General features: G+C 47.3%; 1 protein-coding gene across 1 annotated transcript in view; it reads right to left on the bottom strand.

The window, feature by feature from the left end:
- Window positions 1-20,932, bottom strand: part of tbc1d32 (TBC1 domain family, member 32) — a 65,474-nt gene that overhangs the window by 4,586 nt on the left and 39,956 nt on the right. The window contains exons 26-33 of the mRNA XM_080490180.1: window positions 19,736-19,823; window positions 19,528-19,653; window positions 18,503-18,580; window positions 17,309-17,378; window positions 13,248-13,363; window positions 10,023-10,177; window positions 3,386-3,526; window positions 1,090-1,278 (exon numbers count right to left, since the gene is read on the bottom strand). Of these exons, the coding sequence (XP_080346306.1) occupies window positions 1,090-1,278; window positions 3,386-3,526; window positions 10,023-10,177; window positions 13,248-13,363; window positions 17,309-17,378; window positions 18,503-18,580; window positions 19,528-19,653; window positions 19,736-19,823 (963 nt within the window). The remainder of the gene's footprint in view (window positions 1-1,089; window positions 1,279-3,385; window positions 3,527-10,022; window positions 10,178-13,247; window positions 13,364-17,308; window positions 17,379-18,502; window positions 18,581-19,527; window positions 19,654-19,735; window positions 19,824-20,932) is intronic.

The raw sequence follows: 20,932 nt of genomic DNA, 5'->3' as shown, positions 1-20,932 counted from the left end.
GGAGTGTGTGTGAGGTTACCAGAGTGTGTGTGAGGTTACCAGAGTGTGTGAGGTTACCGGAGTGTGTGTGAGGTTACCAGAGTGTGTGAGGTTACCAGAGTGTGTGTGAGGTTACCAGAGTGTGTGTGAGGTTACCAGAGTGTGTGAGGTTACCGGAGTGTGTGTGAGGTTACCAGAGTGTGTGTGAGGTTACCAGAGTGTGTGAGGTTACCAGTGAGGTTACCGGAGTGTGTGAGGTTACCAGTGAGGTTACCAGAGTGTGTGTGAGGTTACCAGAGTGTGTGAGGTTACCAGTGAGGTTACCAGAGTGTGTGTGAGGTTACCAGAGTGTGTGAGGTTACCAGAGTGTGTGAGGTTACCGGAGTGTGTGTGAGGTTACCAGAGTGTGTGTGAGGTTACCAGAGTGTGTGAGGTTACCGGAGTGTGTGTGAGGTTACCAGAGTGTGTGTGAGGTTACCAGAGTGTGTGAGGTTACCAGAGTGTGTGTGAGGTTACCAGAGTGTGTGAGGTTACCAGAGTGTGTGAGGTTACCGGAGTGTGTGTGAGGTTACCAGAGTGTGTGTGGTTACCAGAGTGAGTGTGAGGTTACCAGTGAGGTTACCAGAGTGTGTGTGAGGTTACCAGAGTGAGTGTGAGGTTACCAGTGAGGTTACCAGTGTGTGTGAGGTTACCGGAGCCTCATGCTGCAGCTGGTCTTTTATTCAGAAAGTGTCGGGCGCCTCATTCCGGCGTGAACCGCTCAGCCATCGGCTCCACCGACTCAAACGTAGAATGAAGGACAAGAGCATGGCGCGGCACGGCGTGCCGCCTTAGAAGTCAGAGTTTCTCTTCCTGCAGACCGCGAGTTCTGACATCATCTTTCAGTGACCAAAGTCCAACTCCACAGAAAACCTCACTTCTGAAACATTCAGCTCAGTGAACATGAGGGATGATTTCACCGAGCTGTCACGACTTGTTGCTGTAGCAACATGACTTTCCTTGAAGAGAGTAACTGCTCTGACCTTGAAGACAAACTGCTCTGACCTTGAAGACAAACTGCTCTGACCTTGAAGACAAACTGCTCTGACCTTGAAGACAAACTGCTCTGACCTTGAGGAAGACCTGCAGCTCCTGGGCCTGGCTGCGCTGCAGGATGTGGGGCTGCAGGTGCTTCAGGAGCGCCAGGCTGATGTAGACCTGGTAGTCGGGTCCCAGCAGCAGGCAGCAGCTCAGGTAGAGGCGGATCTCCGTCCAGTCCAGGTAGTTCCACAAACACTGAGTCAGCCAGTGGAGGCACATCTGGAGGAAAGACAATACAACGCTCTTCACAGGTTGTTGTTGTTGTTGCTCAAGGGCCACAAGGCAAAGGCAATAGAAGGTCCAGTATTTATTACAGGTGAACCGAATCAATTCAATTCAAATGTAGTTTGGTGAAAAGAAGTGACGCTGGAGGCAGTTGTTGAAATTCATGTCATAAATCAAAGAAATCTTTATCTAATATTGTCTTTGTGTTTTTACTTTGATCTGTGATGAAGAACAACGACGTCTGTTAGATGAACACATTAATGGGAATCTATCGGTTGATTAGTTCATCCAACATCATTCATACATCCATCCAGTCACCATAACAACAATCCAACTAGGTGGTTTTATTTTGACAGTCACCATAACAACAATCCAACTAGGTGGTTTTATTTTGACAGTCACCATAACAACAGTCCAACTAGGTGGTTTTATTTTGACAGTCACCATAACAACAATCCAACTAGGTGGTTTTATTTTGACAGTCACCATAACAACAATCCAACTTGGTGGTTTTATTTTCTCAGTAAGAACCAACATCCAGTTCCTCTCTCAGCCTCAGTGTGAACCCAGTGTGAACCCAGTGTGAACCCGGTGTGAACCCAGTGTGAACCCGGTGTGAACCCAGTGTGAACCCAGTGTGAACCCGGTGTGAACCCAGTGTGAACCCAGTGTGAACCCAGTGGGAACCCAGTGGGAACCCAGTGTGAACCCAGTGTGAACCCGGTGTGAACCCAGTGTGAACCCAGTGTGAACCCAGTGTGAACCCGGTGTGAACCCAGTGTGAACCCGGTGTGAACCCAGTGTGAACCCAGTGTGAACCCGGTGTGAACCCGGTGTGAACCCAGTGTGAACCCAGTGTGAACCCAGTGGGAACCCAGTGTGAACCCAGTGTGAACCCGGTGTGACTCCTCACACTACAATCTACTTTACTTCATGTTAGGTCTCTGTCGGCAAGTCACTTTAATTAATACTCTGATTACTGAGGAGAAAATACATTTCATGTTTTCAAATGAAAACAACAGTGCAGCAGCTCCTCCACCCTTCAGGAGCTCCTCCACCCTTCAGGAGCTCCTCCACCCTTCAGGTTTCTCAGTGAGGTCAGAGTGATGGAGAAAGGAGGTGGAGGAGCTTCTTTGTATAACGACACGTATCAATGCAAACAGCCGTCGTAAGGAAAGTTTGACTCTTTTCAACAAGTTGCTCTTCAGGTCAACTCTTCCTGTTGGGCAATATGAGCAACCATCTCCACACCACCCAAATACACACCACCACCACCACCACCACCCAAATACAATGCAACCTGCTGTCTGCTGGATGTATTGATGAGGATGTTGTGGTAATGGTGAGTTTAATCTTCACTGTGAGACAAGATAACAGTGCTGAGGAACTCCTGAACAAAGCAGAGGGTGGAGCACATTACACCACCACACTGACGGTGGAGCACATTACACCACTCACATTACACCGCCAGACTGAGGATGGAGCTCATTACACCACCACACTTAGGGTGGAGCACATCCCCCCCTACACTGAGGGTGGAGTACATTCCCCCACCACACTGAGGGTGGAGCACATCCCCCCCCCTACACTGAGGGTGGAGCTCATCCCCACCACACTGAGGGTGGAGTACATTCCCCTGCTCCACCCTCTCCACTGGCTGCCTGTGTATCAAAGGATTGACCAGTGAGGGTTTACCTGTGAGGGTTTACCAGTGAGGGTTTACCTGTGAGGGTTTACCTGTGAGGGTTTACCAGTGAGGGTTTACCTGTGAGGGTTTACCAGTGAGGGTTTACCAGTGAGGGTTTACCTGTGAGAGTTTACCTGTGAGGGTTTACCTGTGAGGGTTTACCAGTGAGGGTTTACCAGTGAGGGTTTACCAGTGAGGGTTTACCAGTGAGGGTTTACCTGTGAGGGTTTACCAGTGAGAGTTTACCTGTGAGGGTTTACCTGTGAGGGTTTACCAGTGAGGGTTTACCTGTGAGGGTTTACCTGTGAGGGTTTACCAGTGAGGGTTTACCTGTGAGGGTTTACCAGTGAGGGTTTACCTGTGAGGGTTTACCAGTGAGGGTTTACCAGTGAGGGTTTACCTGTGAGGGTTTACCTGTGAGGGGGTGAAGCCCGACATCCTGAAGGCGGAGTGGACCAGAGGGACCTCAGCTTTCAGCAGCAGCTCCAGGTAGTGGGCGGTGCTCCAGTAGAGGGGCGGGACTCCAGACTCGGCCACTTCCCTCGGCAGGTGGACCTTTCACAATAAGACGCAGCTTTAAACTCTCTTACCAACTTGTTCAACTGAACCGTGGAGACGAGGTCTCCTGCAGCACAAACTCTTCTTCTGCTTCTGATTTTAAATGCTGGTAACTTTTTCACTCTGTAACTATTACACTACTACAGTAACTGCACAACGATTGCCTTTTCCAAGATGGCTGCCAGTTGTGTTGAGGACATCAGCCACAGGGTTTCTTCTTCAGGAAGATGATTCTTAGATTCTTTTGTTTGATAACGAGAAATAAAGCAAAACCAGAAACTTTCAAAACATCGAAAGGAAACGGAGGAAAAACTGGTGGAAAGTTAAAAACACATAATTTCCTCCAAAGCTGAGAAATACTCCTGAACAGGGTTTTACATGAATCAAATATTTAGTTTATCATAAAGTCTGTTTGTTATTGAAAACGATCTATATTGATAATTGATCCAAACGATCTGATCACAACCGAAGCTTCTAACATGAGATCAAAAACATTTAGTGATTCAACCTGATCAGAGCGAGGTCCTGACTGAACTGATCGTATTGATCGTACTGATCGTACTGATCGTAATGATCGTACTGATCGTACTGATCGTACTGATCGTATTGATCGTACTGATCGTACTGATCGTAATGATCGTACTGATCGTAATGATCGTACTGATCGTATTGATCGTATTGATCGTATTGATCGTATGGATCGTTCCAGGCTAACCGCCGTCCCGGGACACCAGCTGGTCTCCCTCCAGAGCCTCTGAGGTCAGATGGTCCAGACCACCTCAGGAAGCGTTTTCAGGCCCCGCCCACACCACAGCAGCTTTTTATGTAACCGATCAGCGGCACGGCGCCTCAGGAGCCTGAGCACAGCGATGTTTTGAAAACGGGTTCCAGAGGGAGACATTAGAAGACGTGTGGACAGGCAAGACGCCCATCAGCAGGTATGTGGAGACGGCGGCGGCTCACGCCTGCCATTTACTTCCTGATTGGTGTTTTGGTTGGTGACGCTCTGCGTTCTGATTGGATAGCGTCGCGGAGTCCCTCTGGATTCCCTCCAATGACGTAGTCGGGAAAGCCCCCGTCGTCCGCCATTTTGAATGTTTTACTTCCGTCACCATTCAGACCGTCTCCAGAACGTATAAAATACTCACTCTACTTCAACACATTGAAACAACTTCAACGGAATAAGTGACGCTTATGAAAGGTAAAACTACGTATTTGTTCTTATTTTGACTTTCTAATCCTGAAGTTTCATAACTTTTTATGGTTCAGAAAAACAGTTGACTGAGCAGGAGGAGGAAGAGGAGGAGGAAGAGGAAGAGGAAGAGGAGGAGGAGGAGGAGGAAGAGGAAGAGGAAGAAGAAGAGGAGGAAGAGGAAGAGGAAGAGGAAGAGGAGGAGAAGGAGGAGGAAGAGGAAGACGAGGGGGAAGAGGAAGAGGAAGAGGAGGAACAGGAAGAGGAAGAGGAGGAAGAGGAAGACGAGGGGGAAGAGGAGGAAGAGGAAGACGAGGGGGAAGAGGAAGAGGAATTAATTTGTTATTGACCAATATAATATAAATACGTGACACACATTTACCAGGTTATTAAAAAAAACATGTACAGGACTGTCTCAGAAAATTAGAATATTGTGATAAAGGTCTTTATTTTCTGTAATGCAATTAAAAAAACTAAAATGTCATACATTCTGGATTCATTACACATCAACTGAAATATTGCGAGCCTTTTATTATTTTAATATTGCTGATTATGGCATACAGCTTAAGAAAACTCAAATATCCTATCTCAAAAAATTAGAATATTTCCTCAGACCAAGTAAAAAAAAAAAAGATTTATAACAGCAAAACAAAATCAAACATTTGAAAATGTCAATTCATGCACTCAGTACTTGGTTGGGAACCCTTTTGCAGGGATTACTGCATCAATGCGGCGTGGCATGGAAGCAATCAGCCTGTGGCATTGCTGAGGAGTTCTGGAGGCCCAGGATGCTTCCATAGCGGCCTTTAGCTCATTTGCATTATTCAATTCAATTTCAATTCAATTTTATTTGTAAAGCGCTAAATCACATCAACAAACATCTCAAAGCGCTCTTACAATGATAGAGAACAACAGAACCCAACTAAACCTTCCAAAGCAGCAGGTGTAACAAGCAACAGTGGAAACCAGGAAAAACTCCCTCGCATGGAGAGAAGTTCAAGAACTCCCTCTTCAGGAAGAAACCGTGGGGCGGAGCCTAGACTCTGGAAGGACGGCCATCCGCCTTGACCGGTTGGGGGGAGAAGTACATGGGATAGGACAGGGAGAGAGAGGAAAAGAAGAGGGAGAGAGAGAGGAAAAGAAGAGGGAGAGAGAGAGAGGAATAGAAGAGGGAGAGAGAGAGAGGAATAGAAGAGGGAGAGAGAGAGGAATAGAAGAGGGAGAGAGAGGAAAAGAGGGAGAGAGAGAGGAATAGAAGAGAGAGAGAGAGAGGAATAGAAGAGAGAGAGAGAGAGAGAGAGAGAGAGGAATAGAAGAGAGAGAGAGAGAGAGAGAGGCAGACAGGCCAGATAAGTACAAATACTAAGAAAAGTCTATGATGAGCGTTGGTCTGATGATGAACTAATCTCAGTCTGGAGTTTAAGGGCCGTGCCGTTGCGGTGGGGTCCCGGTGCTGTGGGGGGGTCCCGGTGCTGTGGGGGGGTCCCGGTGCTGTTATTATTGGGTCTGGTGTCTTTCAGCTTCTTCTTCACAATACCCCACAAATCCTCTCTGGGGTTCAGGTCAGGGGAGTTGGCAGGCCAATCGAGGACAGTAATGCCATGGTCAGTACACCAGTTACTGGTGGTTTTGGCACTGTGGGCAGGTGTCAGATCATGCTGGAAAATGAAATCATCATCTCCATAGAGCTTTTCAACAGATGGAAGCATGTAGTGCTCTAAAATCTCTTGGTACACAGCTGCATTGACTCTGGACTTGATGAAACACAGTGGACCAGCACCAGCAGCTGACATGGTTCCCCAAACCACTGCTGACTGTGGGAACTTCACACTGGATTTCAAGCAACTTGGATTGCTCCTCTCCAGCCTTCCTCCAGACTCTAGCGCCTTGACGTCTGAAAACAGGACTCTGGACCACTCTGCCACTGTCCAGTGCTTCTTTTCCATAGCCCAAGTCAGACGCTTCTTCCGTTGTCTTGAGTTCAGGAGTGGCTTGACCATGGGAATACGGCTATTGTAGCCCATTTCCCGGACACGTCTGTGAACGGTGGCTTTTGATACCTGGACTCCAGCTTCAGTCACTGTCTTTGAAGCGGCTCTTCTTCACAATGCTGTTAAGGCTGCGGTCCTCTCTCTTGGTTGTGCACCGTTTCCTGCCACATTTCCTCCTTCCAACACACTTTTTGTGAATGTGCTTTGAAACTGCACTCTGTGAACAGCCTGCTCTTTTAGAAATTTCTTATTGTGTCTTACCCTCCTGATGGAGGGTGTCAATGATGGTCCTCTGGACAGCAGTCAGCTCAGCAGTCGTCCCCATACTTGTGATTTAGTTTACTGAACCAAGCTGAGTGTTTTTAAAGGCTCAGGGAAACCCTTGCCGGTGTTTCGAGTTAATTAGACGATTCAAGTGATTAGTTAAATAGCCTGCTAGTATACTTTTTCATGATATTCTAATATTTTGAGATAGGATATTTGAGTTTTCTTAAGCTGTGTGCCATAATCAGCAATATTAAAATAATAAAAGGTTTGCAATATTTCAGTTGATGTGTAATGAATCCAGAATGTATGACATTTTTGTTTTTTTAATTGCATTACAGAAAATAAAGACCTTTATCACAATATTCTAGTTTTCTGAGACAGTCCTGTACATGGATAAAAAGTGACTAATACAATAAATATGGTGTGGTAGTAGGTAGTATGCAGTAGTATGCAGTAGTATGCAGTAGTATGGTAGTAGGGTGTAGCAGCTCCAATCTTAATACTATCAAATTACCTTAAAGAATATTGAACTTCTTTGGCCTATAAATTCCTTCTTTGTTCAGATTGCTGAATACTTCTGGTGTGTACTTTCCAGTTACATTCCATTTGGTTGACGTTTTAATTTTTCTTCACATACCCCCCATTAGCTGAAATCGATGATGTCATCACTCGTGTCTTCTTTATCTGTCTACGTTACAGCGCCACCTAGAGGCCGGCATAGGGATTACATGGTTTTGAGAGGTTTCCATCTATTTCCTGCACTGAAGACGATTTAAGATCGACGGGGAGAGAGAGGATGGTTTTGGCGGGTGTGGGCGGGGCCTAAGTGAAGGTTATTAGGTGTGTGTTCGCTGGTCTTCAGAGTCGCCTCTTGTGATTGGATCACTGATGGTAAACGATCTGATGATCCCTGACAGGACGAGAACCAGGACATCGGATGGTTTTAACTTTATTACTGTTTTAAACTCAGTGATGAACTGAAGCTACGAACAGACTGAGCCTCAGTGTGTGTGTGTGTGTGTGTGTGTGTGTGTGTGTGTGTGTGTGTGTGTGTGTGTGTGTGTGTGTGTGTGTGAGTGTGTGTGTGTGTGTGTGTGTGTGTGTGTGTGTGTGTGTGTGTGTGTGTGTGTGTGTGAGAGTGTGTGTGTGTGAGAGAGTGTGTGTGTGTGTGTGTGTGTGTGTGAGTGTGAGTGTGAGTGTGTGTGAGTGTGAGTGTGAGTGTGTGTGTGAGTGTGTGTGTGTGTGTGTGTGTGTGTGTGTGTGTGTGTGTGTGTGTGTGTGTGTGTGTGTGTGTGTGTGTGTGTGTGTGTGTGAGAGTGTGTGTGTGTGAGTGTGTGTGTGTGTGTGTGTGTGTGTGTGTGTGTGTGTGTGTGTGGGTGTGTGTGTGTGAGAGTGTGAGTGTGAGTGTGAGTGTGAGTGTGAGTGTGAGTGTGAGTGTGAGTGTGTGTGTGTGTGTGTGTGTGTGTGTGTGTGTGTGTGTGTGTGTGTGTGTGTGTGTGTGTGTGTGTGTGAGAGTGTGAGTGTGTGTGTGTGTGTGTGTGTGTGTGTGAGAGTGAGAGTGTGTGTGTGTGTGTGTGTGTGTGTGTGTGTGTGTGTGTGTGTGTGTGTGTGTGTGTGTGTGTGTGTGTGTGTGTGAGAGTGAGAGTGTGTGTGAGTGTGAGTGTGTGTGTGAGTGTGTGTGGGTGTGTGTGAGTGTGAGTGTGAGTGTGAGTGTGTGTGTGTGTGTGTGTGTGTGTGTGTGTGTGTGTGTGTGTGTGTGTGTGTGTGTGTGTGTGTGTGTGTGTGTGTGTGAGTGTGTGTGTGTGTCTTAATTATTTGTGCCCTTTTCTATTGACGTGATGGAGCGGTGGAGTGGTTCTGCTCACAGACTAGGAGGAACCTGATTGAGGGTTCTAATGATTCAAAGATCTAATCTCTAATCCCCTCTAATCCCCTCTAATCCCCTCAGCTTCACCTCGACTGCTTAAAAAACTAAAATCATTGAAATTCAGCTTCTTCCCCGTCTGACTTTCTTTGTCTCTAATCTCAGTTTGGTTCTTCCTCGATGGTGAACAAGGTCCGGTTGTTTCTGTCGGGGGAGAAGAGGAACGATCCTCTTTGGTTCCTTCTGGTTTTATTTGTATTGATTGTTTCTGCTCAGCCCGACTGGACTCAGTGGGCGGAGTCAGAACCACAGGAGAACATCCATTGGATATCAGCTCTAATTATAAATTAAACAGTATATTTTGTTTTAATTTATTAAAAATATTACAAAAAGTGGATTGTTACGATTGTCACATATAGAAATGATTAAAATGTGACTGAAACCACGAACCCAAACCCAAACCTAAACCCAAACCCAAACCCAAACCCAAACCTAAACCTAAACCTAAACCCAAACCCAAACCCCAAACCCAAACCCAAACCTAAACCTAAACCTAAACCCAAACCCAAACCTAAACCTAAACCCAAACCCAAACCACGAACCCAAACCCAAACCTAAACCCAATCCCAACCCCAAACCCAAACCTAAACCACGAACCCAAACCCAAACCCAAACCCAAACCTAAACCCAAACCCAAACCTAAACCTAAACCTAAACCTAAACCTAAACCTAAACCACGAACCCAAACCTAAACCTAAACCTAAACCCAAACCACGAACCCAAACCTAAACCTAAACCCAAACCCAAACCCAAACCTAAACCTAAACCCAAACCCAAACCCAAAACTAAACCTAAACCTAAACCTAAACCTAAACCTAAACCCAAACCCAAACCTAAACCCAAACCTAAACCTAAACCCAAACCCAAACCCAAACCTAAACCTAAACCTAAACCTAAACCCAAACCTAAACCTAAACCTAAACCCAAACCACGAACCCAAACCTAAACCTAAACCCAAACCCAAACCCAAAACTAAACCTAAACCTAAACCTAAACCTAAACCTAAACCTAAACCCTAGTCCAAAAGAATTAAACTAAGACTAAATCTAAAATGGCTGCCAAACCCAGCTGTAGACCAGATCCTAGTGGATCGGGTTCTGAACCGAGGGTTCCACTCACCGAGGCGTGGATCCTGGCGGGCCACAGGAAGGCGGAGGCCAGCAGGCAGGACAGCTGGAGCAGCAGGCTGAAGGAGCGCTGCGGGTCGCCCGCCATGAGCAGGAAGACGGTGGAGGTCAGCCAGTCGTGACCCGGGTACCCGTCCTGCAGGGTGGCTGGGGGCGGAGTCAAAGAGCCAAGACAAGCTGAGCGCAGACCAACATCCTCCAATCAGATTCTGCCTCAAACTGATGACATCAATCGCTGCTACGGAACGGCGAGAGACGGAAAGACGCTGATAATGGACAGATGATCCCTCCACCCCTCCCTCCATCCACCCCTCCCTCCCTCCCTCCACCCCTCCCTCCCTCCCTCCACCCCTCCACCCACCCCTCCACCCCTCCCTCCCTCCACCCCTCCCTCCCTCCACCCACCCCTCCACCCCTCCCTCCCTCCATCACTAGGTACAGAGTTAAATTCAGGCTCATTAAAAAGCTTCTTGGTTTTCATGTCTGATTCTTTCATTCATTCCGATTCTTCTGGCAGCAACGTGCAGCGAAGCTCCAGGAGCAGAGCAGCGATTCATGGAGGGCGACTCTGGCTCCTCTCCAGAAAACAACCCGGGGCGATCCAACACTCGCTGCCTCTCCTTCTGTCTTTCTGCTGAGCACTCGCCTCTGAAGGCTGTCAACCTTTAATTTCTATTTAGGTGGAACAGGAAGGTTAGATTAGCTCTCCTGCCCTTGGAGCATTCTCTCCATAGAACGTGTCAAATATGATAGCAAATTAGTCACGTTTCTGCCCAGAAAGACATTTTTGTTTTGTTTTTATCATTTATATGAGTTTCTTATCAGAGGTTTAAGGTGGAAGTAGGAAAATAAATGAAAAGGAAGACATATAAAATTCTTGTTTAAAGTCATATTGGCCGTCCAGGTCAATGTGTTTCTTTATAAGTACAATATGTCTTTTTAATGTAAGTCCATATAAATTTAAATTATCACCAAATGAGACCAACCAACAGTCATAATGTTGCCTTCATGACAACCTGCTGCTTTATCTCCCAAACAGTCTGTTTACTCCTGCAGTACAAGCTTCCACCACAAGGTGGTGTATTGAGTGCTCAACAGAAACAGCTGAAGACAATAATTAACAAATCAAGTGGCTATTTTGGTTTCATAATAAACACATTTCAACTCAAATTATATTATTCTTTAGCCTCTTACTATAATATTGCACAATATTTTGTTTTTTTTGTTTAAAAATACTCAAATCGTCAAAATCCAATAAGTACTAACCAAGGCCAAAATCTTCTTTCTTTCTTTGTGATTAAACTGGTTCAAAGACAACAACAAATTCCTATTTTCTAGATTACACGAGTCAGTGTCTTTCCAAAAGCTGTGAGTATACCTTCCCTTCCTGTTGGGAGGTCAGAGGAGGCCCGCTGCCCGAGCCTTCTGATTGGACGAGCAGTGAAGAATGTCCGCCGAGAAACAGGAGGACATTCGTCTCCGTCATTCAGAAGCCATGAGTCATATCACTGGTTGATGGATTTGATCCCGCCGCTCAGAAATCAGGGAGTTGTGGTTTTATTGAAGACGACAACCTGTTTGAGGAGGACGTCAGCAACCGGCGGGGTTTGACTCTAATCATCAAATATTGATGAGTCATCAAGAAGTCGCTTCACGGTGACAGATTACCTCATGAATACACCGGAGTAATCCTAACGCAACATCAGCAGCAGGTCTCCGGGGAAACGAGCCGCCTGACGAGCCGCCTTCATTCCTCAGACTCTCATCCAGACAGGATTTGTAAAGACGGATTATAAATGAAGAAGCTTCCCGGAGGAGAAGATCAACATCCTCATCCTCCGTCGCTCCACGATGAAGGAACCTGGAATCCCAGTGAAGACCCAGGAGGCTGATCGTTCCCAGATAGAAGGAGATCATCTCAGTTTCTCCTCCATCTTTCAGACGGGGGGTCGTGGACGTCACGCCGCCGCTGGTGAACAACTCCAGCTTCTTTAGGTGTGACGTAGACTTCTGTCACCATCTGGATGTTTTCATCACCAACATCATCATCATCATCACTTCAAACAAAGAAAACTTAAAGGGCCGGTGAACCGGGTCCCGAGAGCATCATTGGCACAATCAATGACGCTCTATAATCTGATGTTAGAGGAGGAAGATGCTCTATAATCTGATATTAGAGGGGGACGATGCTCTATAATCTGATGTTAGAGGAGAAAGATGCTCTATAGTCTGATGTTAGAGGAGAAAGATGCTCTATAGTCTGATGTTAGAGGAGGAAGATGCTCTGTAATCTGATATTAGAGGAGGAAGATGCTCCATAGTCTGATGTTAGAGGAGGAAGATGCTCCATAGTCTGATGTTAGAGGAGGAAGATGCTCTGTAATCTGATGTTAGAGGAGGAAGATGCTCTATAATCTGATGTTAGAGGAGAAAGATGCTCTGTAATCTGATGTTAGAGGAGGAAGATGCTCTATAATCTGATGTTAGAGGAGAAAGATGCTCTATAGTCTGATGTTAGAGAAGGAAGATGCTCTATAATCTGATGTTAGAGGAGAAAGATGCTCTATAGTCTGATGTTAGAGAAGGAAGATGCTCTATAGTCTGATGTTAGAGGAGGAAGATGCTCTGTAATCTGATATTAGAGGAGGAAGATGCTCCATAGTCTGATGTTAGAGGAGGAAGATGCTCCATAGTCTGATGTTAGAGGAGGAAGATGCTCTGTAATCTGATGTTAGAGGAGGAAGATGCTCTATAATCTGATGTTAGAGGAGAAAGATGCTCTGTAATCTGATGTTAGAGGAGGAAGATGCTCTATAGTCTGATGTTAGAGGAGAAAGATGCTCTATAGTCTGATGTTTGAGGAGAAAGATGCTCTAACCAATAATGCTAATGCTAAAGCTAACAGTCGAGTTAGTAAGACGTTTTGTTGCTTCTACTTTAGCTAAAGTGCGAAGTCCCCGCTGGGGTGACCCCTGACCCGTGACCTCTGACCCGTGACCTCTGACCCGTGACCCCTGACCCGTGACCCCTGACCCGTGACCTCTGACCCGTGACCTCTGACCCGTGACCTCTGACCCGTGACCTCTGACCCATGACCCGTGACCTCTGACCCGTGACCCATGACCTCTGACCCGTGACCTCTGACCCGTGACCCATGACCTCTGACCCGTGACCTCTGACCAATGACCCCGTGACCTCTGACCCCTGTGAAGGATACTGAGCTGAGAGGAAGTTTTGATTCTCTGCGAGGACAAGAAGGTCTTCACCTGCTTCATTAGCAGCGTTAGCTCGGTAGCAGCATCTCCTCGGAGCAGCTTCAGGTTCCGTCCGTACCTGAGAACATCCAACAACACCACAGTGTCAGTAACCTGCTGTTTCAACCACACACACACACACACACACACACACACACACACACACACACACACACACACACACACACACACATATATATATAAATCTGATGTTCTGTCTGTTGTGGATGTTTTTAAAGACGTTCTTCAGGTACGTTCCCCCGTTAGCTCCTGTGTGCACGTTGGCTGTGGGAGCAGCTGGGATGTCGTTGAGTGTTTCCTGAAGGTGCCGTTTTCACACGTTTCCATGGCGACTGAACCCAAGTGTTTTCTAAAAGTTCCACCTTGGGAGCGGTTTTCTAAAAGTTGTGTTTCCAGGGACTCCCAGTGACAGTGAAGACACAGTGAAGGCTTTGTGTCTTGAAACAGTTCCAGTGTGACCGAGCCGTCGGTGGACGTCTTCCAATGTTTATGTCTTTAATCCTCCTCGGACACTAAAGTCAACCTTTACTATTATTATATATTATATATTACTACAGGTCAGCAGGTCAGCAGGCAGCAGGTCAGCAGGTCAGCAGGCAGCAGGCAGCAGGTCAGCAGGCAGCAGGTCAGCAGGCAGCAGGTCAGCAGGTCAGCAGGCAGCAGGTCAGCAGGTCAGCAGGTCAGCAGGTCAGCAGGCAGCAGGTCAGCAGGTCAGCAGGTCAGCAGGTCAGCAGGTCAGCAGGTCAGCAGGCAGCAGGTCAGCAGGTCAGCAGGTCAGCAGGTCAGCAGGCAGCAGGTCAGCAGGCAGCAGGCAGCAGGTCAGCAGGTCAGCACCAGCCGGCGCCGGGGGCGGAGTCGCAGTCGTGTTTGTTTTAGAGACTTCTGTCTTTTATTGAGCGATTCATCCAGTCACTAGTGGAACCAATCAGAGACATTGACAGCCCGTTTCCATGGCAACACTTCAACTGAAAACACGTTTTGGTGTTTTCCTTTCTGAAAAGTTTCATGTTTCAACAGCAAGATTTTGAAAACGATGGAAACAGCTGAAAACGCTGTAGTTAGATAGTTGAACCACTAGTTGGTGCTGTTGCTTGTTTTGTATGAAACACGAGAACAAGGTCTGAGTGGACTGTGGTGGTCAGCTGACCGCCGCAGGCGACTGGCGGGATTGGTTTAGCCAGAGGGCCGTTCCTCAATGTGTTGCTTTCATAAGTCTGGAGGGGATATGATGGGAATTTGTGAACCTCTACAATTTCTATGCTTCACTCAAGGTGATTTCACTCCTGGTGATTTCACTCCTGGTGATTTTACTCCTGGTGATTTTACTCCTGGTGATTTCACTCCTGGTGATTTTACTCCTGGTGATTTTACTCCTGGTGATTTTACTCCTGGTGATTTTACTCCTGGTGATTTCACTCCTGGTGATTTCACTCCTAGTGATTTTACTCCTGGTGATTTCACTCAAGGTGATTTTTGCTCCTGGTGATTTCACTCCTGGTGACTTTACTCCTGGTGATTTCACTCCTGGTGATTTCACTCCTAGTGATTTTACTCCTGGTGATTTCACACCTGGTGATTTTACTCCTGGTGATTTCACTCCTGGTGATTTTACTCCTGGTGATTTTACTCCTGGTGATTTCACTCCTGGTGATTTCACTCCTAGTGATTTTACTCCTGGTGATTTCACACCTGGTGATTTTACTCCTGGTGATTTCACTCAAGGTGATTTTTGCTCCTGGTGATTTCACTCCTGGTGATTTCACTCCTGGTGATTTCACTCCTGGTGATTTTACTCCTGGTGATTTTTGCTCCTGGTGATTTTACTCCTGGTGATTTCACTCGTGGTGATTTCACTCCTGGTGATTTCACTCAAGGTGATTTTTGCTCCTGGTGATTTCACTCCTGGTGATTTCACTCCTGGTGATTTTAATCGTGGATTTTACCAGCCGAGTCTGAAAAGATCATTTTGAAGATTAGAAAGTGTTGTTGTTGCCGTCTGGAGGCTTTAATGGAGGCACTGCCGGCTGCTGGACGTTATTCTGCAGGAGGCTAACAACACGCCGCGCGAGACGTTTGATGACTCGTCAGTTTAAAGACTCGTCAGTTTAAAGACTCGTGGTGTTCAGAACGATTTCATGGCTGATTGAAGCGGCTGAGGGATCAATAACTCCTGATGATCCTCCGTTACAAACACACCAACAGAGAGAGCGTCTTCTGATCAGACGTGCTCCTTCAGATTAAAGCTGGTTAAAGAAAGAGACATGTGCTTCAAAACCCAAGAAGAAGAGTCGCCTCTGATCTGGAACACGACGATAACCAAGGAAATCCCACTGATATTGATATTCAGGAATCAGAGCTAACGTTATCTGTGATGCTGATCAAAACCTCAAGGTGTGAGAGCCCCGAAACTCTTTAGGTCTTCAAGAACTTCCAGTTTGTTATTCACATTTAATGTCAACACTGCCCCCATTGGCTAGCTGTGGTACTGCAGCATTTGGTACATACTGTATGTGTGAACCTCAGGAGATGATGGAAGTACAGAGGAAATGATAAGACACTCCAAAAGTTTACTTCTAGAGGTAAAAGACTTTTGTGTTTTTGTCAAGAAAGTCCATCCGTCTGTGACACCGGTTCATCTGGTTCTGGGTCGTGGAGTTCTGGAGCCAATCACAGCTCACCAAACGCAACGGCAGGTTTAAAAAAGTCCTCATTCAAAAACATTCTAAAAGGACATTTTCACCTTTCAGCTGTTCACATTGGGAAGATCATCGATCTCCATCTGCTGCCTGCTACGACCGTTACACCAACCGTTACACCAACCGTTACACCAACCGTTACACCAACTGTTACACCAACCGTTACACCAACCGTTACACCAACTGTTACACCAACCGTTACACCAACTGTTACACCAACCGTTACACCAACCGTTACACCAACCGTTACACCAACCGTTACACCAACCGTTACACCAACTGTTACACCAACTGTTACACCAACCGTTACACCACGTCCAGGAATCACACATCCGCCGCCACTTTAACAAACTGGGAAAGTCAAAACACTAAACTTCCGTTGAGGTTGTGGGAGTTCGTTTAGAAGACAGCGGCGCTCCATCCATCTATCTATCTATCTATCTATCTATCTATCTATCTATCTATCTATCTATCTATCTATCTATCTATCTATCTATCTATCTATCTATCTATCTATCTATCTATCTATCTATCTATCTATCTATCTATCTATCTATCCATCTATCTATCCATCTATCTATCTATCTATCTATCTATCTATCTATCCATCTATCTATCCATCTATCTATCCATCTATCCATCCATCCATCCATCCATCCATCCATCCATCCATCCATCCATCCATCCATCCATCCATCCATCCATCCATCCATCCATCTGTGGGTGGAGTCAGAGCTTTTCATCCTCCTGCAAAATGTATCATATGTTTGTTTTGTTTCAAAACAAAAACATCCATCAGCGCCAACTAGTGAGCTGGAATAAGAACTACGTCAGTTTCTGTGTTTTTTTCTGTAACAAAAAGTTAAAAAGGAAGAATATCTACTGGAATCTTGTTGGTGAACACGAGGCCTCGGACACCCGCTGGAAGAGTCTTTCTAACGTTTGGGACGAGTGTCCTGTAGCTCCTCCATGGTGCTCACAGCTCAGACCCCCCCCCCCCCCCAACGGCTCAGTGGTCATCAGACCCCCCCCCCCCCCCCCCCCCTCACAGCTCAGTGGTCATCAGACCCCCCCCCCCCCCCACCCCCCCACGGCTCAGTGGTCATCAGACCCCCCCCCCCCCTACGGCTCAGTGGTCATCAGAGCCCCCCCTCACAGCTCAGTGGTCATCAGACCCCCCCCCCCCCCCACGGCTCAGTGGTCATCAGACCCCCCCCCCCACAGCTCAGTGGTCATCAGACCACCCACCCCCCCCCCCCCCCCTGTCTGATTAAACCAGCCTTTACAAGCTCCAGAAAAGACGTTACCTGACACAGGTGTGGACCCCCAGCTGCTCTACCGGGGATAAGGCAGTGTTGGTCACACTCTTCTCCTCCGCTGTGAAGCAAGAAAATAAAAAGAAGAGCGGTTGTTAGGAAACATGGCGGAGCTCCAGGGGCTGAACCTGGAGACACTCTGCACATTGTACCCCAGCAGTTCTAGAGTACTAGCTACTTCTTTAACAACAAGTAAAGTTACTTCAGTAGTTACTGCAAATAATGGACAACTACTCATGTTGAAAAGGTTTTAGGCCTGTTTTATACTGCAGTTCAACCTGAAGTAATATAGGCTGAAGTTACATCAGTTAGAGGAGGCATGGCTCGTCTCCCAATCGGAAGGTTGCAGGTTCGATTCCCATCTCTGCCATCTCTGCCTGCCTACATGCCGAAGTGTCCTTGGGCAAGACACTGAACCCCAAACTGCCCCCAGTGACAGCGGCGTGCACGGCTGCAGCCTCCAATGGTGTGTAAAGAGCTCTGGGGCTGCTCTATATCATTTATAAGATGCTCTATAATCTGATGCTCATTGTTCTCTTCTGTGTGTGTGTGTGTGTGTGTGTGTGTGTGTGTGTGTGTGTGTGTGTGTGTGTGTGTGTGTGTGTGTGTGTGTGTGTCACCAACTAGTGAAACAAAGTTTTAACTCCATTGTTTTCAGTGTTTCTACCGTTTCCGTGGAAACAGAATTCATTTTCAAAAAGTTGCTGTTTAAAGGTGAAACTTTTCTGAAACACAAAAGCGTTTTGACTTGGAGGTCCTGTGGAGAAATACTACAAACATCAAGTCCAAATATTCTGGAACAAAAAGTGAAAGTATCAAGTAAAGCCTGGATTATTTCCAATCTGGTGGCGAGACCAGATTCCTACTTTACTGGTTCACTTCACAGACGTCCCCGTTTCCATGGCAACACGTCATTTTTGTGTTTTCTTTCCAGAAAAGTTTCATGTTTCAGAGCAACATTTTGAAAATGTCCGAAAACACTGAAAACAACGTAGTTAGCAGGTTGGGCCACTGGTGGGCGCTGTTGGTCATTTTATAATGAAATAACACACACACACACACACACACACACACACACACACACACACACACACACACACACACACACACACACACACACACAGCTCAATTAAACTGTCAGATGAGGAAGAACAAGAGGAAGAGGAGTTTCTCTCCTCCACTGACCTTTGAACCGAACCGGAGGGAAGAAACACTCGGTGGCCGAGAGACGGAGAACCACGTCCTCCACAAGGTCAGCCAACACTGAGGAGACACACACACACACACACACACACACACACACACACACACACACACACACACACACACACACATTAGTAAAAACAACCACAGCAGAAGTAGATTTGTATTCAGTTACTGGTAGTACACGTTACAGGTATCTTCAGTATTTGTAACTGTAAATATCTAAAGCTGCGTTTTTAAAACCGCCTCATTCCTCAAGCGGAGCAGAACATCAACGGCAGGATGGAGGGAACGGCAGGATGGAGGGAACGGCAGGATGGAGGGAACGGCAGGATGGAGGGAACGGCAGGATGGAGGGAACGGCGGGATGGAGGGAACGGCGGGATGGAGGGAACGGCAGGATGGAGGGAACGGCGGGACGGAGGGAACGGCGGGATGGAGGGAACGGCGGGACGGAGGGAACGGCGGGATGGAGGGAACGGCGGGACGGAGGGAACGGCGGGATGGAGGGAACGGCGGGATGGAGGGAACGGCGGGATGGAGGGAACGGCGGGATGGAGGGAACGGCAGGATGGAGGGAACGGCGGGATGGAGGGAACGGCAGGATGGAGGGAACGGCGGGATGGAGGGAACGGCAGGATGGAGGGAACGGCGGGATGGAGGGAACGGCGGGATGGAGGGAACGGCAGGATGGAGGGAACGGCAGGACGGTGGCGGGAGGACGATTCAACCCATTCAATGACGACGTTATGGTGGAAAGTCTTAAAGCAATGTGACAGAGGGTAAACGATGGAGGGTAAACGATGGAGGGTAAACGACGGAGGGTAAACGACGGAAGGTAAACGACGGAAGGTAAACGACGGAGGGTAAACGACGGAGGGTAAACGACGGAGGGTAAAGGGGAAGCCTTGGATCTTAATGGACAGTAAACAGAACCAGATAATCTGCCAGATGTGGACGAGCAACATGAACCTGATTTGTTGAGCCGACGGATCGTAAGGTCGTACCTTCTCCCGTCAGCGAGTCGGGGTCGGAGGTCACGGCTTGGCAGAAGTGTCTCCTGCAGGCGTCCAGCCAGCTCACGTCAGTCTCTGCGTCCTTGGGTGAAGCCAGGAAAACGCCGATGTCAGACTCTACGTAGAGCAGAGGAAAGATAAGACAGAGCTCCGAGAGACGAGGAGGAAACCAGATGGATCAGGAGGATTAGTCTCCTACTGGCTGAGAAGATCTGGGGACGGTCCAGAGTGTAACAGGACGGCAGAGGGGACGAGCAGAACATGGGCCACGGGTATGGTCTCTCGCCCTGGAGAGAGAGAGAGAGAGAGAGAGAGAGAGAGAGAGAGAGAGACAGAGAGAGAGATGTTGTATAATCTGATGGTAGAGGAGTATGATGCTCTATAATCTGATGTTAGAGGAGGAAGATGCTCTATAATCTGGATTAGAGGAGGAGGGTCCTCGTCAGTCGGTTTGTTCCATCATAAGAGCAGAACAAAGCGTCTTGTCGTCTCCAGACTCTGGATTTGTTTCATTTATCGATGTCGCTGTAGAGATTATAGCATCTGTAGCGTCTGTAGAGATTATAGCGTCTGTAGCGTCTGTAGAGATTATAGCATCTGTAGCGTCTGTAGAGATTAGAGCGTCTGTAGCGTCTGTAGAGATTAGAGCGTCTGTAGCGTCTGTAGAGACTGTAGAGATTATAGCATCTGTAGCGTCTGTAGAGATTATAGCGTCTGTAGCATCTGTAGAGATTATAGCGTCTGTAGCATCTGTAGAGATTATAGCGTCTGTAGAGATTATAGCGTCTGTAGCGTCCGTACAATCTTGCGGTTGTGGCCTACAGCGCCTCCTATTGGCAGAGAGAAAGTCAGGGAATGAGTAAGAGAGCAGAAGGTGAGGGGGGACTCACTGGACTCAGTTACACTCTCCCTTCGTGGAAACCTCCTCCATATCCCTCCACTGACCTCAGCATAAATTAGTTCCTGTTTGAAGTGCAGCATAAACAACGGCTGAATAATTGATAAGCCTCCTGAAAGATGCTGCATAAACAAGGATTCCTTTTCTCTTTTCATCTGAGCTCCAATCAGCAGGAAGGAAAACTGATGTTTGGATGAGCGAGCAGAGAAAACTGTGTTTATGTTAATGATCCGCGGGAACGTTGGTCGTTTTAGCGAAGCCGCACGCCGACACTCTCACGCCGTCGACGCGGCAACGACTTCAGGACAAAACGCTGAACTTTAGCGGAGTTTGGGTTGTCGACTGCGAACGTTTTGATGACGGCTCCCACAGGGGAACTTTTTGAAAACAGTGAACTCTGTTGCCGTGGAAACGGAGGAACACGACACTCGCAGTAAATAGTTCTTCTGCTCAGGGACGAGCGCAGTTCTTCGTCTCGATGAAGACGAAGGCATTTGT

Source organism: Lipophrys pholis (genome assembly GCF_963383615.2).
Source record: "Lipophrys pholis genome assembly, chromosome: 21".
Taxonomy (NCBI): domain Eukaryota; kingdom Metazoa; phylum Chordata; class Actinopteri; order Blenniiformes; family Blenniidae; genus Lipophrys; species Lipophrys pholis.
Note: the sequence above shows the minus strand (reverse complement) of the source record. Positions and strands in the feature narration are given on the sequence as shown.